At 27.9% G+C, this 17,863-nt stretch overlaps 1 protein-coding gene across 50 annotated transcripts in view; it reads left to right on the top strand.

Moving 5' to 3' along the window:
- The window catches only part of LOC107995100 (calcium-activated potassium channel slowpoke), a 122,940-nt gene that overhangs the window by 56,724 nt on the left and 48,353 nt on the right, over positions 1 to 17,863 (top strand). For 39 of the 50 annotated variants that reach the window (XM_062079887.1, XM_062079916.1, XM_062079901.1 and 36 more), the window contains 3 exons: positions 9,473 to 9,583; positions 13,016 to 13,121; positions 16,729 to 16,881. In XM_062079887.1, coding sequence (XP_061935871.1) covers positions 9,473 to 9,583; positions 13,016 to 13,121; positions 16,729 to 16,881 — 370 coding nt within the window. Of the gene's footprint in view, positions 1 to 3,302; positions 3,395 to 9,472; positions 9,584 to 10,446; positions 10,553 to 13,015; positions 13,122 to 16,728; positions 16,882 to 17,863 lie in introns of all 50 variants that reach the window. The other 11 variants (XM_062079906.1, XM_062079924.1, XM_062079914.1 and 8 more) reach the window with 3 other exon arrangements.

Below are 17,863 nucleotides of genomic sequence, written 5' to 3'. Positions count from 1 at the left end.
TCAATAAAAAACCTTCGATTTTTTAATTGTTTAACGTTTAACTCGTACAAGTCTTAAAAATATAGTGATTGTAAAGAGATAAATATTATTATTTTTTTATATAATTTTATATTTCAATAATATTAAAAATATTACAAAGATCATTAAAAATTACAAAGATCATTGTGCCTTCAATAGTCGAGTTGTCAAAATTTTTTTGCACCTAATGATATTTTCGATAATTTTTATTTGCCAATAATTAAATAACAAATAAGCCAAGAAAAAAGTTTTGTTCAATTCATAATTTTCGTTTTATTTCTTGGCTTGAAGAATGTTCAAATCTTTTAAATGTTCAAACATCTGTAGTTGAATATTAAATATATGTATGTATATACAGTTTCATTTGACAGGCGAACACTTATCGCACCCATTCCAATATTTTTCAAACGAAAATTACAAGAGAAAGATTAGTAAAAAGTCACAATATTTCCATCACGATCATCGTTAACACATTACATGTGTATATGCATATACATATACTTTACTATTTTTTTCTTCTTTTCTTTCTCTCCATATAAATATGTATACTTGTATACACGTACATACACGTGTATAATGTTCGTGTATGTGTGTGTGTGTGTGTGTGTGTGTGTGTGTGTGTGTGTGTGTGTGTGTATGCGTGTATGTGTGCGCATCATGCATATTTTCTGCATCATGTGTACATATATATAGATACGTATGTATGTGCGTGTATATGCGGATATTTATTCACACAAACATGCATCACTGAGCGAAAGGAAAGCGTATAAGAGACAACATACACGCATAGAATGACACTAGCCCATGTCCCAAGAAACACTCTTATTTCGTAAATTTCGTAAATCAAATATAATAATAATTGATTTACGAAAATGTTGTATTATAACGCGATTACGCTCACAGACTTCGTTGCCGCAGACGCATGCTTCTTTTTTTTGAAAAAAACTAGTCGTTCGAGATCGATCGTCTATTGGCCTGTACGATTACTCGATATTCATTCATTTCAATTGGTGGTTCTCAATAATATTTAGGAGTATAAATATGAATATAATGGAATTATTTAAATTAATTTGAAATTGAAAGAAATATTTTTTCTTTATTTTATTCATAATATTAACCATTTTTTTAATAATTTTAATATCTATTATTGAATAGATAATTTTAATATCTATTATTAATTAATCATTGTTTTGTAAAATTTTGTAAAGTGAAAAATTATTTCATGGAATGTTCTATTATATTTACGATCAATATTATTAAGATTTTGTTAGAATAATTAAATTAAAATTTGTTCTTAGATTTTTAATAAAATTATTATTAAAGTTTTAATCAGAATATGTGAAATTTTTCATTTAAAAAAGTAAAATAGAATTAAATATATGCTTATTGGATAGAAGAAGCATTTCTTTTATTAACATTTTGTAAATTTTTCTTTAAATTATTTATAGTACGTCAATTAGTTGAAAACTATTCTATATGATCGATACGGATATTTTTGTTTGTACTATATGTGTATAATATGAATATTTTCATTATTTTAATTCAAACAAATGAAAATTCTAAGCCAAAATTGAAATATTTCATTCATTAAATTTTTATTATTATTAATTATTCAATATATGGGTACAATCATATTTTACACATCATTAATCAAAATTAATTTTATTATTAAAAGAATTATATAATTTAAATTATATTAACACTATAATATTAATAATATATCACGTATTACGTCAAACTATTTTAGAAGCAATATTATTAATATTATTAATATTATTTCATTTTTGGCTAAAGAAGTCTTTATTTGTTAAACGTGGTACACACCTTGTACGAATCAATTACATAAATTTATGAAAAAGGCCGATCGACGATTTTTTTCAAAAAGAACAAAAGAAAAAAAAAGAAAGAAAAAAAAGAAAAAAATTGCAGAATTATAGGTCGTGCATTTGCTTCAAAATGATCATTCGGATTATAAGTTTCGTATTCAAAATGGACACATACGTCGAGAGCATCCTACAATCGAGAAGAGGAAGAAAGAGAATCGCATTAATGTTGCGATATGGCATAGTCGAAACGATAACTACTAAACTATGCCTATATATTTGCTTTCGCCGTTTCGTACATTTCTAAAGGCTGCATTCGATTGTGCGAAGCGCTAATATGGACGAGTGATATATTCTTACTTAGACGCTAACATCGCTCGCTAACTGCTCTTTTAATCAGAAGTACAGGATGGTGCATTTTCATTTTATCGTGCGGCAACGATACAGTGCATTTGAAACGCGTCTTTCGTCACCAATAGGCAATATACTATATATATATATATATATACTTTCAATAATCAAAGTCATACATGATGACACTAACCTTTTTCAAACAGGAATATCTTCTCTTGAACAATTCTTTGGGAAAATTTCGTTCGGGTAAAAAAAAAAAAAACAAACCGGTGTTTACTCTGCGATCGATATTTCATGCTACAGGGGGTTGTTGTATTTTTGTATTTTCAAAAAAGAAAAAAAAGGAAAATATTTAAATTAGACGAAAAAAACGTTTTCTCGAAATCTTTCTCGATCCGTTCGTCGACGTTCATACGTATATCCAACGAGAAGATAGAAGCGATTCTTCGTTAACGAAAAAGCCAGACAAACGAAAATATGTTTAATTGTCTAGAGAAACGTATCCTGTGTTTGTATCGCAAGAATTCGCGCAAAATTCAATACAAAATTGAATACATTACGACCTACCTGCCAATGGACTAGGTAGACGTGTCGGCACGTGTAGTTATCGTTATAGGCCTAGGTGTAGGAGTGTAGGACCTAGGTGTAGGTAGCCTACCTACCCCGCCCTTTATTTGGAACGTGTTCGTTTCCATATTTACATATTAACTATTTGGGCCGTGGCACCCATAGCGGTACAGCACTGTTAATCGTGTCTCTATGAGTGGCCGCGGAGCCCGGTAGCTGAGCCAAAACTTACTTCCGTTCATAAATGCAAATTTCCTCCCCCTCGCCAGCTCAGAAAAAAAGAATACCAACAAAAAGAAAAGCAACTAAAACAAACTAGCTAAGATTACTAGCATTTGTAACAACGACATGTTGCGAATCACATTTCGACATTGGACAAGACGACGAAACTACTGGTGACTGAAATCTAAATGTGAAAAGAAAAACGAAAAAAAAAAACAACAAAAAAAAACAGAAACAAAAATAAAGCATACAATTGTCACCCTTGTCACACAAGTGTATTGATGCGAGTGTTGTGTTCTGTTCTATCACGTGGTGTAGGCCATATTCGCCAGTTGTATCCCCGAGATAATTGACCTGATCGGGACGCGAAACAAGTATGGCGGCACTTTGAAGAACGAGCGAGGTCGCAGGTGAGAGACACAGCCAACCAACTAGCTTTCCCGAGTTGAGTCACCTTTCGCAGTCCTAATTACTGTCAAACTGCTCACCACTGCCCCCTCTTGTATATGATGTACGTCTAATTGTTCCTGTCTTCCTCTATCCCTCATGTCTCCAGCACGTCATTAAATGAACTTATAACTTTTTTTTTCCTTTTTTTTTTTCTTTTGAATCCGTATGCACATCTGGACATCTGAATAATGTATACACACAAGATTTGCCTCGTGTATCAGATCCTACACACTCCCTTGATATGTTTCTACTGTCACAGAATAGAATATTTATATATTTTCCACCGATGAGCCTGAAAAGAATTTCCTTGGATTGCCCGTATTATTACACGTCTTATTACACCTACTACATTTGTAAAAAAAAAACATATACTGTACACACGTACACGTACGCGCGGGCACGCGCACACGTGTATATGTATATACACACACATATATATATATATGCATTTATTATACGAATTATAAATATAGCGAATAAATGAGTAAGAAATTGTATAATAAATGTATATGCGTATTATATATAATATATATATTGTATATTATATATATTATATATACTTTTAGAGACAGTGTTAGATACGCAGAATTCGCAGTTCAGTATCTGCTCTTCGAATTAGTTGTCAATCAGCGTTAACGCAACCATGCTTCCACAATCCTGAATAACAATTCCCCCAAACCCTTGTCCACCGACACTTTCAGTCAATCAGCTAGTCCAATTACCATCTCAGATTCACTATACCCAGTAACTGATGTTAGCTTGTTTGTTTACTTGACCGCACTTGGAACAAATACGGCTTTGATTTCCTTCAAATTTTGACGAACAACGAGGAACGATAAAGTGAAACTGTATCTAAAATATTCATTACGAGTTATTTTATTTGAATTTTGTCTTCAAAGAAAAATGCTTCGTTGGAGTATATTAATCATTTGAAAATACATATTATTTTAATTAATTAATTTGATTCCTCGTTTTTCGAATTGTATTTAAATAATAATTTTCGAACTGTAGTTATGTAATAGATAAAAAATCAAAGATAAATAAAATAATGTAAATATAGGCGAATATTCTTGATTTCATAATATAAAATTGTTGTTACAATATATTTTATTATAAAACGGAAAGTATAAATTTTCGTTTTGTTAAATGCAGATCTGTCACTCGTGCAATCATATTTACGCGAATGTGATATAGAAAAGGAAAGCAATAAATGTTGGAGCTGTATTTCTCTCCGAGTGCAAAGGGTCAACGCCCAGCATGTACCCTGCATTTCCAACTTAAATTTAGATCATATATATGTATATGATCTAATGCAATACTTAAGTGTAATAACCTTGGTGTTTTAGACAGCATTAATCATTGTTTTTACGTGTAAATCTTGGAGAAAGGACAGTGGTAAAGTGAAATTTGCCTTGAATTATAAGCTCGCAGGATGAATCATGTGAATTATTACAAATTAATTTCTCTAAAACTATGAAAACATATGACTGCAGTAATATATATTGTATACTGTAGTTGCAATATTTCTATATAAATGCTTAATTCATGATTTAATAAGTCGTTACATGCATGTAATGATTCATTGTAAAACAAAAAGAATTTCAAAGAATACGTTATTGATAATAATTTTCACAAATTATTTATTATTTTTAATTTGTAATTGAATAATATAATTTTTCCCATTCTTTATTTATTTACATTAGAAAGTGATTATTTAAAAAAGTTAAAATATTAGATAGAAATATATTAATTTTATAATCATTTGCGTAAAGATTTTAAAATTGTATAATATTTCTTTAATACTATTTTTTTTTTAAATTTTACAGAATAAGAATATATAATTTTAATAATTTTTATCATTTCATAATTTAATGTAGAATAAATTTCCTTTTGTTCTTCGGATGTAATAACAGTATTGATCAATTCAAAAGAAAAATTATGTTTTTGATAGTTTTCGAGATTATTTTCGGATAACAATTTATATGACTCGTCCTGTATACGCTTTATATACGTGTATCATCGATACACGTATATAAAGCTATATATATACGCATATATGTACTTGTATATTGCTAATCATGTGTCACGCGCTATTCAGAACGAAATGGAATTTTGTCAATGGGCCAATAATCGAATCTTTTAGATTAGGGAAAATTTGTATAGTCATACATATATATATATACATTTTTCTTGAATTGATAATTTCATTTATAATTTGTGTCAGCGTGATTTATGCTTTTTATTATAAGATGACAATAATAAACTCAATATCATCGGTATTAGCTCCTTCAATTATATGAATGTTGAATTACTTATATACACGATTACGCATAAAGTGTGCAGAGTGAGCCATCAAAAATGATAAATAATGCCTTTAATAAAATACATAATTATAGATTATGTTTTCGATATTTTTTTTTTCAGAGTTACCAAGGTTATCAATCTCTTCCTAAATGAATCTATATGTTTACTCCTTGCATGTCGTAGTTAACGTTAATAAAATTTCCAACGTATATATATATATATATATATATATTTATTTGTATATATATTTATATATACATATGGATAATGATTTGATACAATTGCAAAATATTTCGATCAATGTCCTTTGGCACCAACGCATTTCTTTTTAGAAACGACCCATTAAAATTACAATTTTTTATAATTATTTTCTTACTGCTCGTGTTTTTCGGAATAATTTAGGTTTTCTTTTTTTTATTCTCATACGTTAATCATTTTTTTTTCTTTTTTTCAAGATGGAATCGTTCGACCGGTGTCACATCTCGAGGATTAAAGATTTTCGTCGAGAGAAACGTATCGAGAAAAAAAAAAGAAACTTTAGATTTATTTAGAGGCAATGATAACGTGGATAACTTTGAAAGTAACGATCCCCGAATTAATTAAAAGAAAAAAAAAATAATATCAAAATGAATCAGAATCTTTTTTCCTTTACTTTCGAGAACTCTCGAGAAAGATATTTCGGTCTTTTATCCTCTAACTTAACTCACTCTGTATAATTCATAGTCATTTCTTTTTCTTTTTTTTTTTTTTTTCGATCTCATATATGTACACAAAGACAATTATTTACGACGGTACTGTTGATCGTTGCACGTACTTACTCGATACACCGAGCAGCGTCCTAGTGACAAATATTAGTCAAGGTGTCACTCGTCGAATGTATTCACTATATATTCATTTTTCTCTATATTTCACATATGATATTATCATCTACTTTAACTGCTCCTCGAGAGATATTTCGTTTACATATAGCTTACCGGCAGGCATGAATTTGCGGCGATTTTTTCAAGATGCATTAAACCGCGAGAAAAATTCGAGAAGCGAAATCCTAACCTTAACACGAGACTATATCATACTCATGTAAAATATTTTCGTATCGTCTGTTATATCGATCGACGAATATTACAAAAAATACTATAAGCAAACGTTCGAATTTCTCGAATGTACGATAACATTTTTCCACGATTTTCGATTTTTTCTCTCTCTCTCTCTCTGTCTGTCTATTTCTCTCTCTCTCTTTCTCTCTCTTTCTCTCTCTCTCTCTTTCTATCTATCTATTACATGGGCAAGATAGAACTCGAACGACACGTGAAGATTCTTCATTCTATTAGGCAATAATATACACAATAATATATACTCATAACTTCTCTCATATATATACACGACACTCACGTATATATCGACATTCACGTAACAAAAGCGTCGGCCCCGTACAAGTAGATTTTAAAAAGATGACCTCATATCTAAGGCTTAATATTTGATATCATATATTTTGGCCCATGCTGGATTCAGTGGCACACAAAATCCGTGTGTTTTTTAATATACTATTTCGTTTTTTTTTCTTTCAATCTGTAAAGCGTTGATCGATCACTGGGAAACAAGAGAAAAAAAAAAGAGAATTATCTGTGTCTGCTGAGTTCATGATGAGCCTCGCATTTTTAGATGCCATATCAAGTAGAAAAGGATTGGGCATGGAATGTCTATGGTGAAGTTTTTCTTATTCGATGCAATAACACTTTTTTCGTCAATTTTAGGCAGTATTTTTTTTTGTCTATTTGTATGAACTTATTATTACGTTTATAATTAGTGAGAGTATGTGATTTATTAATCCACAGTGCACGTAGTGATTAACACGAATTAGAGGAAAAAAGAATAATGAGTCTTGTGCTTGTATAATTTTATTGCAAGGATCGAACCGTCTCAACGAGCCTGCACTCTACATATTTTCATCCAGTTTTTTGTCATGTTTATTGTATAATGTATGTCTAGCACAGATGATTTACCACGTATGTTGTGTGTGTAACGCTCGCGTGCTCGCATGTAGCGAGCGCGTGTGCATAGTTATTCGATCACGTTAGTCGGCTAAAACGACTCACCTCAATTCCTATCGCAGTTCTGGTAAGTTTAGTCACATTAATTAGTTTCTACTTTTATACATATATATATTATACGTCTATGTTCAATGTGTGTATAATTTTTTATTAAATACCCGGGGATCGCGATTTTTCTAATAAATATTTTCTCGATCTTTAATTTTCAAATAATTATATTTCGCATTTATTTGTGATTATACAAGTCGCGAGAGACTTTTGTACTATTTAAAAAAAAATTAAATTAATGAAAGATTACGTATATGTAGAGCATAATGAATTTGTTCAAATCTCTGAAAAAGTTTTACATCCTGTCTAGACATATTTTTATAATAAAGTAATATTATATTGAAATTTGTTTTATTTACTTGTTTTAAAGTTTTGTTATTATAAAATAAAAAAAAAAATAAAAAAGAACTCTGAAAATTTTTGAGAATAAATTTTATTTTCTCAAAATAATATTCTACTTAAAGAAAATACACGAGATAAAAAGTTCATGAACTCATCGTAAAATTATATGTATATATATATATACATATATATTTTATTGTTGAATGTTATTATAATAAGTTATAAAAATTCTTTTTAAAAAGCTATGCATCGATGATTTATACATTTTTCAAAAACAATTTTGGAAATCGCTTGATGTCATTAAAGTCATAAAAATATTTTTATTTTTGGAAATAGAAAGAAAATTATTATTAATCAATGAACGAGAAGAATGTTCCGATTCCAAAAAAAAGTTATTTCAGTAACTGAAAGCTTGAAAGAAAAGTATTTTATGACATTGAGAATAACATGATAGTGACATCTAGCAATTCTAAAGTTTTATTTCATAAAATTGTTTGGAAAAGTGTACAGACATTGACATCCTTCTGAAAAGGAATATTTCGAAGTTGATAGTGACATCTAGCAGTGAAGTATGTAATTTAACCACGATGAATTCTCGAACTTTATTATCAGATCTCATATAACTCATTCTGCTCTACATGCCCCCAATGTTTCGTTAAAAACAAAACTTTTTTTTCTTCTAATAATATAATTCATATGAATTATATAAATTGTGCAAAAACTTTTGCGACTAATTGTATATATATATATTATTCCAAATTATTATATAATTAGAATAATAATATCGTTTTCGACAGATCTTTGAATCGAAGATTGTTATTGTGGCAGCAGACTAAACTGGTATATACGAAAATACGTTCTCCATATTTTTTTCTTTCTTCTCAGTCGGTTGCGTCGTATATATTTTCGCGCGTATATATTTTCATTTGACCGTATTTACGCCCTCGAGCGGTATCACGACAAGTGTATATATTCTCTCTCTTTCTTTCTTTCTCTCTTTCTCTCTCTGTCTTTCTGTCTCGAGAAATCGTGTTCAAAGAAAGAAAAAGCAAATGGAAAAACAGTAAAAGCTGGTGGCTGGCAATCAGAGAGAGAAAAAACGTAACGAAATCGTTAGTCGGTTGATACATATGTATGTATATTATATATATAGAGCGTGTATATGGTAGTTGCTTGTAAGTCTTCGTATTTTTTTTTTTATTTATCTTCTTCTGTTTATTTTTATTTTTTTTTATTTTCAATCATTCGCGTTACTTTAATCGGGAGTGGAATCTAATTCGTTCGTTGTGTTGGCAGACATATTGTCGTGTGTGGCCACATCACCTACGAATCAGTCTCGCACTTCCTCAAGGACTTCTTGCACGAGGACCGCGAGGACGTCGACGTGGAAGTTGTCTTCTTGCATAGGTATGGTTATCGGTCCGATATCTATTATTTCACTCTTAATCAGACCTCGATGCATATCTATCTTCCTAGTTATGATCTCATTTCGGTCAACGAACCTCTGTATAATCTCAGCATGTGCAGCATTAATTGCAGACAATGTTTTTTTTCTTTTTTTTTTAACTCGATTATACAGGATGTTTTGACACTTATCCTTCCATGTCCTAATTCATTTGTCGAAAATATTGTATATCGAGATCGATCAGATTTTATTATGATATAAAAATAATTCGAACTCAATTGTTATTAAAATTTAATTGATATATTTATAACGATTTTCTCCACATTTGAGTCACCTCACGTATTAAAAATAAATGCGCGATAATGCGTTTATACACATGTACTAAACGATATAAAATTAAGTAAGTCTGCTACTGTAATCGTTACCGATAAGCAGTCACTCACGTTAACAAACAATGTCATGCGATATCGATGATTATCACGAAAAGAGTAATAAATTACACCTGTAATTTATCGTTGTAACGACTTGGGGTAAGTGTAGGCAATACGATTTACCTAGGTTTCACAATTGTATATATCAGCTTTCCAGCGGTTACACGACTAAAGACGATCAGACACTGCCGATCTTATTTCTTTTATTATTCCATTTTCAATGCGGGCTTTTGGGTCAATGCGAATGTTAATTTAAGAGCTTAATGTCAAGGCTAATGTTTCGATGGTCAACAGAGAGAGAGAACAGGATGTACCGAAATACACAGTGTAGAGAAAGGCCAAGGGTATTTGGTGTTCCAATGCACCACGTGTTTCGATTGATCGAGCCATGAGGTCTGATCGTCATTGTCGTAAGGAGTGATCTGTGTTTCCAGGAAAGAGCCAGATCTCGAATTGGAGGGTCTCCTGAAGAGGCATTACACGACCGTGGAGTTTTTTCAGGGCACTATGATGAATGCTGTGGACCTGGAGCGTGTCAAGGTATCCTGAACCCTAAAGCAACCATCACACAAATCCTCACCCCTTCAATATCGAATATCCTTACTCTCTGTCCTTTGCGTGGCCGCTCGTGCTTCTTATTTCCTTCTAGTTTTTTGTGCGGTTATTTACTCAACAGCAGTTGATCGATCGATATAGATGTCTAAGAAAGACTATATTTTAAATTAGATATTCATGACATGTAAAATGTATACGATTAGTTGCAATAATTTGTTTAGTTTTAATTCTTACACGATTGTATTTCTCTTTTTTTTGTATTCTTCTTTTTATTTGCCATCTTTTATCCTTTTTTTCTGTTTTATTTCTTTTTTTTACTTATACAATGGTTTGATAATGTATTTGCAATTGCTTTCTTTATTTTGAAAATGTAATATTTTGTGAATAAAATAATTGTTATAGATAATTAAAATAATTAAAAGAAATAATTAGAGGAATTGAAGATATAGAGATAAAAATATAACAAGAAGAAATATATTTAAAAATTTTTTTTTTGTTATATGTGGTACGAATGAAAAGGCCATTTCTCATTTAAACATAAGCATAAAATGTGAAATCAAATTTTTTGTGTATTATTTTTAAGAGAATTCAACATTGAAAGTTCGCCAAACATGCATATAATTAATACACATGGATATATTATTCATTGTTGTTTTCATCTTAATAATAAACTGTCATTAGTATGAATTAACATTTTACATTTCTCGTTATTTAAATTTTCTATTTTTTTAATAGATATATTCTACACGTATATTCACCCTGAATTTATTAATTTTTGATAGTTGAATGCTTTTTTAATTGATCGAATAAAATTTTACACATATTTAACATAATAAGAATGCAATCCATATATTTTTATATTTTCTTCGAATCATAAGTAATAAAATTAATCAAATTGTATTTAATTTTTTTCTTATAAAAAAAATTTTTTTTATGAAGAAAATTCCATTTCACGTTTTCTATCTTTACTTGTGAAATTATTTTCTTTTCAATTGTATCACAGATTACATTCTTATTTTAAATGATTTCTAATCTTGAATAATCTTAAACTATTTGTCGATAATTTTGTATCAAAAAATAATCATCGTCACAAGAATTACATTTCGAAAAACAATTACAATTAACAAATGTAAAACTTTCTTAACCTCAATACTTTCGTCTGCGAAACAATTTTCCTTTTTATCGTATGACATCACTCTTGAAAATAAACATTTCAAGTGAAATGTTTCTTCATATTGTATTTCGAGATTACGCAGATAATCGCATTAGTCATTTATTAAAAATCACCTTATACATATATTGGTGTATGTACATAATACACATATATATATACATATATGTATATGTACAAACATACGTAGAAAGCAATTGCCTGCGACTGCATGGTATGCTGTAATGAGCTATGGAGCCGAATCAGCGTGCAGTAGAGACTTACTTAGATCTATTACAACGTTTATCGTATCTTTGACTTACGAGGAAGCATATTTACATTATGAAATAACAAATGTTGTAGAATAGTGATTCTCAACCTGTGAGTTGCTTTTCATTTTTAAATAGATAATTTTTAACATTTATAGTAAATATTGGATAAGTAGCCAAAAAATCGAAATCCAAACTATGCATTTATAAAGTAGAGATAGTGAAATTTAGAAAAATTAAATTATTTGATCAAACCTTATAGTTCTTTTCCAATTTTGTCACAGAAATATTTGCAATACAATGTAAAAATTGGATAAATCGAAACTTAAATTGTGTATCTATGAAATAGTATATTGAACCAATATAGTTCAAAATTCCTTTTATACTTTCTTGAATACAGAAACATTTATCAGGATATATATAATAAAATTTGTATAAATATTCAAAGATCAAGATTCAATTATAAAGTAAATATTAAAGTGAATATTAATCATTCTTTTCATATTTTGTTAAACACAGAATACAATAAAAATTGGATAAATACTAAAGAATCAGAATTCAAATTGTACATTTTTCGAAAATATTGAGATTTAATCTTCGATCAGAATTTTTTTTGTATTTCACAAAATATAGAAAACAAGATGAAAGAATTCTGCAATAATGATGACTATTGACCACTATTAACACTTATCTGATGTTTACTATTTATATATTTTATAGAGATATTTATCTTACACGAAAAAAAGAAATCGCAAGATACGTGAATATTGCAAAAGGAAATCGCAACTCAAAAAAAGTTGGGAAACGATCCATTAGAAGGTTAATCACTTGATATTCCTCGAAGGTCTGACGTTAAACACGACAGCATTATTATTACTACTTACTACTACTTATGTTATAAGTCGAATCTCCGCCCATCTCTGGCGGGCCTACTCAGCGATAATTCGCAAAAAAGGCGTCCTCCGATATTTGAGGTGAACGTTATTTATGAAAAGAAACGTATCATTTTGTCGGGCTCGTGCCATTTAGGAAACCACCAGATCTCGAGCTGGAGGGACTATTCAAACGGCACTTCACCACCGTGGAGTTCTTTCAGGGGACCATCATGAACCCCATTGATCTGCAACGGGTCAAGGTGAGTCTGATATCTATTCTGCTCCCTCCAAAGTTACTGATAAAAATCCTCGTTTCCTTTTCGACATATGCAAGATAATACCTGTGATAATTATACCAACTTGTATCAACCTGCGTGTATTATTTGGCGAACGCCACTATGCATATTTACATATGTATATGTGTACAATAGGTCCATGAAACAGTGGAATATTTTCTGGAGAGATGAAAATAAATGTTAAATTTGTTATTAAGATTTTTGAATGTGAATCCAATAGAAATTTTATTCTAATATTTTGTCAACACTGAAATTATGTTTTTCAGATTTAAATGGCATACTAATATTATTCTGATGACATCTATGATATTAGTATTTGAAACATTTTATGAAGGTTTAGAAGTGATTTGAGAAAATAATAATTGCAGGATTTAGGATTTATTTATTAAATATTTAATTAATTGAATTTTATTCTAATATATATATATATAAATCAAATAAAAAAAAGTTTTTACTATCACGAAAAAAATATTGAAGGATATAGCACGTGTAGAATATATTGCGTAAAATAGATGGAAAGAAAAGAATCGAGTATTCTAATGTGATTACAATAAAGAATAGTAACATTTAATAACAATATACATTATTGTTATTAATTATATTATTTGGTTTTTTTAACAATAATATAATAGTTTTATTTAAAGTGAATTAAATTATTAAATTATCAATATTAAATTTTCTTTATGAACGTTTTTTATATATATTTTATATATATATTTTCAATTATCTTAAAAATATTCCACTATTTTCAAATTAATTGGACATATCGTATACATATATTTATGTACATACATATACATTTTTGTGCTCAACATCCACAGGTTCATCGAATTATCGTATTCCTTCGTTGTGTTATAGCAGCTTCCATGACGTAGTACTTGTACTTTGAATTTTCTATTATTATTATTAAAATATTATTATAATTATATTTGTTATTAAAATATTCAATTAAATTATGTTCAATAATATAAATTTTATTTGAAATATAACATTTAGATTAAATATATATTCTTTGAAAGATTAAATAAATTATAGAATATAAATAAATCAAAGGAAAAGATTTTTTAATAAATGTATATAATATGTATATAATATGTAATAATATCTTGTATTTATTAATTGAATATTTTAAAAGATAACATATATATTTGATAGTATAAAAAAATATAATTTTTCTTAATAATTTAATATAAATATAAGTGTTGAATAATTTTAATTTCAATTTTGATTTTAATTAAAAATAAAGTACAAAGTTATATTCCAAATATAACTATATATAACTTATAAATATATATATTTAGATATAATATATTAAATATATTATATATATAATATATATTTTCAATCAAAAATGCTATATATATGTAAAAGAAATATTGTAATTATACATTAAAACTGTATTATAGTGGTACTTCTCAATTGGTTTTCATCGTTGCCATTAGAGGGATAAGTTATCAAAATATTATTGTAATTATATTTGTTATCAAAATATTCAATTATATACTCAATATACTTTCTCATGAGTGTTCGTGTATACTCTTCTTATAAATACTGTTCCTCCTAATATTTCAGCGTAAGCGTCTTTCAATAAGCATCGCTGGTTTATTATTATTTTTTTTTATTTCTTTTCTTTTTTTGTTTTTTCTTTTTTTTTCATTTATATTATAGTCTATAAGTTATAAATTCATAAGAAATAAAATATAAATTCATTAGATATTAATTATAAATATATATTATTAAGTTTAGTTTAAATATAAGTTATTTAAGTATATTATATTTAGTTCTTAATTTACAAATAATTTACAAATAAATAAAATTGCATTTAATTGTAAAGTACAATATATATATTAAGTATATATTATTACTATCAGAAAGTACAAGGAATATGGTCTCATGGTTGCTGCTTCAAAATTTTAGTAGTCGTTCGAAAACGTGCAAAAGGACAAATGTTGTTGTTCCAAAATAATTGTTGCCTGTATGTACCCTTCTGTGCATATTGACGATGTTTCATGAAATCCCTTTGACGCGCTTTCCATGCTGTCATCTGCTTTCGTGTTCCAATATGTAATAGCTCGTACAAGTTTAATCGAATACACGATATCTCAGTTGAACGATAAACTTATCAAATGAAAGTTAAAAGTTAAAATCTTTAAATATTTCTCCCTCGATTAAATTCTTCGAAAATATTTTGTTATCTCAATGCCAATGCTTTTGCCAAGGGATTTTGAAAAATAATAATTATATCTGTAAAAAAAAAATATTCTTAGTTTCTTCTGACGTTAATATGTATACATTTTAACATTTATATCAAATTGCGTGAAAATAAGTCTCTCGAAGATTGTTTACACCTACTGGATACAACTATGTGTCTACTATCAATCCAGGTGGGTAAGTGCTTGTGAATGAAATTTAAATAAATAATTATATTTCTAATATAATATTACTTTTTTTGTTAAAGATTTAGTTTACAATAGCGATTCATAATTCTTTATTAAGTACATAGATTCTGCATTTAAAGAAGGAAGAAAGAAAAAAAGAAAAAGTGACAGAATAGTGTGCTTGGCTATTTGTATAATATTTGTTTTATATCGATTAAATTTAAGTCAGGCTGTAGATGCGCATGTTGACGATATTTTGATATCATTTTGGTGATTCGTTGTTTAATAATATTTTAGAAATACTGTAAAAGATTTGCTTTAAAATGCATCGAAGATACTATAAAATATAATATATGATAAATAATAGAGATTTTTTTTTTAATGAAATTATAGATACAAAAAATTAATATTGTAGTATTCTCATAAATTACATTATTTTTTATCTCATATTTTTTTTCAAGAGTTTGAAATCACAAAAGCATTGAAAGTTTTAAGGACTCAAAAGAACTTTTTGAGTTATTTTTTTTTTCAAAAGTTTCAAGTGCTTTATCCTTAATAAATGCATACATGAAGAATTTTTGAATATAATACTTAACAATTTAAAATCATATTTTCATTTTTGGAAATGTCGATTTCTAAAAAATTTTATAGATAGATATTCTTTTCTCAGTATCTACGATGCATGTCAATAATTATTATCTACTATTGAACGCTTATAAAACAAAGTGTGTATATTATGTAGTTGCATATTCCTGCATCTTCGATGTACCACAGTGATTAGTTTTCCCATGTTCTCTTTGCCTGATATTCATCATTTCCCAAAAAACACATTTCACTTGATCAAAAATCACATACCATACATATGGCGGACTTTACTTTTTATAAGTATTTATGATCTTAATCTTGAACTTAATTTTATCAGGTATATTTCCCATATATATTTGAAAGCAATGTGACATGTGAAATTGTACAATTGTTATTTGCATTGAATAATGATCGAATAGAATAAATTTTGCGCTACATTTTCTTTTGCTAATGATTTCTTAGTTGAAAATTTGTTCAAAAGCAGTTTCTATTTTGTAATTGCTTTCCAACCATTCGTCCCTCTCCATGTTACATACACCTCCTTGATTCCATTTTCACTCGTTTATTATTCATATGTACGCGGGACAAAATGTTTCGATCATTTTTAGGTCCACGAGGCAGACGCGTGTTTGGTTCTGGCGAACAAGTACTGTCAAGATCCAGATGCGGAAGACGCAGCAAACATCATGCGTGTCATCTCCATCAAGAACTATTCGGATGACATTCGCGTTATCATTCAATTAATGCAATATCACAACAAGGTATTGTTATCATTAGATATTTTGTATGTGATTTAAGTTTCCGTTAGAAAAATTTTGTTTAGAAAATATATATTTAATCTAATAATCATCATAATAATTTGAATAATAAATAATTAACAATTCTAAATATTTTATATTAGTAATATGAAAGTATTGTGTAAATTTCGATTAACAATTTAAATATTAATATATATATTATCAAATTTTATTTTATGCACAATTAAAGATGATACTGCTAAATACCTGTAATTATATCTGATCAGGACTTAAAAGGAAATTTACTGTAATTTATTGCTTCACATTATTTGAAATCCATATTATAATAATTTGCTGAATATTCAGACAAGTTGGGTGGTTACAGTTTAATAAATTTCAGATATCGATAAAACTTTTAATTAAAGAGAAATTATAATAACATGTTGATTATAATAACTAATTATAATATAAAATATAATTATTGTCAATAAGAATTGTTAAATTTATTGGATATATTCAAATATATGTAAAGAAATTCAACCGATGTTTGAATAATCGATACTTTATTTTGATAATTTTCGCTTTTTTATTTCTATTAATCGTTAAAATTTTTCACAAAATTAACATAAATTTTCATTTAATCAGAAATATAACTATATATATTTTAATTCTAATGAATCTATGTATAATATATATTTCGATAGAAATTATAGATTAATAATTTTAAACCTTCTATATTATTTAACAATTTCGAGAACGATGTTGTTAATATGCGCGGTACTCCCGAAAAGTAATTAAAATAATAAATAATTGGATTATTATTTCACAATCAATAATTAATAAAATGAAATAATAAAATTAATTTAATAATAAATACGAACCAGAAGCAAAAATGATGTATATCTTTTTGAAATAAATTTATTGTTTTTTCCATCATTCAAAAAATTATCTTTTGACAAAAAGAAGACGTCTTGTTCCAATGAACTACATTTTTACACTTTTCTAT

This window comes from Apis cerana, linkage group LG9 (assembly GCF_029169275.1).
Source record: "Apis cerana isolate GH-2021 linkage group LG9, AcerK_1.0, whole genome shotgun sequence".
Lineage (NCBI taxonomy): Eukaryota > Metazoa > Arthropoda > Insecta > Hymenoptera > Apidae > Apis > Apis cerana.
The sequence above is the reverse complement of the archived record's forward strand: the minus strand, read 5'-3'. Positions and strand labels throughout refer to the sequence as shown.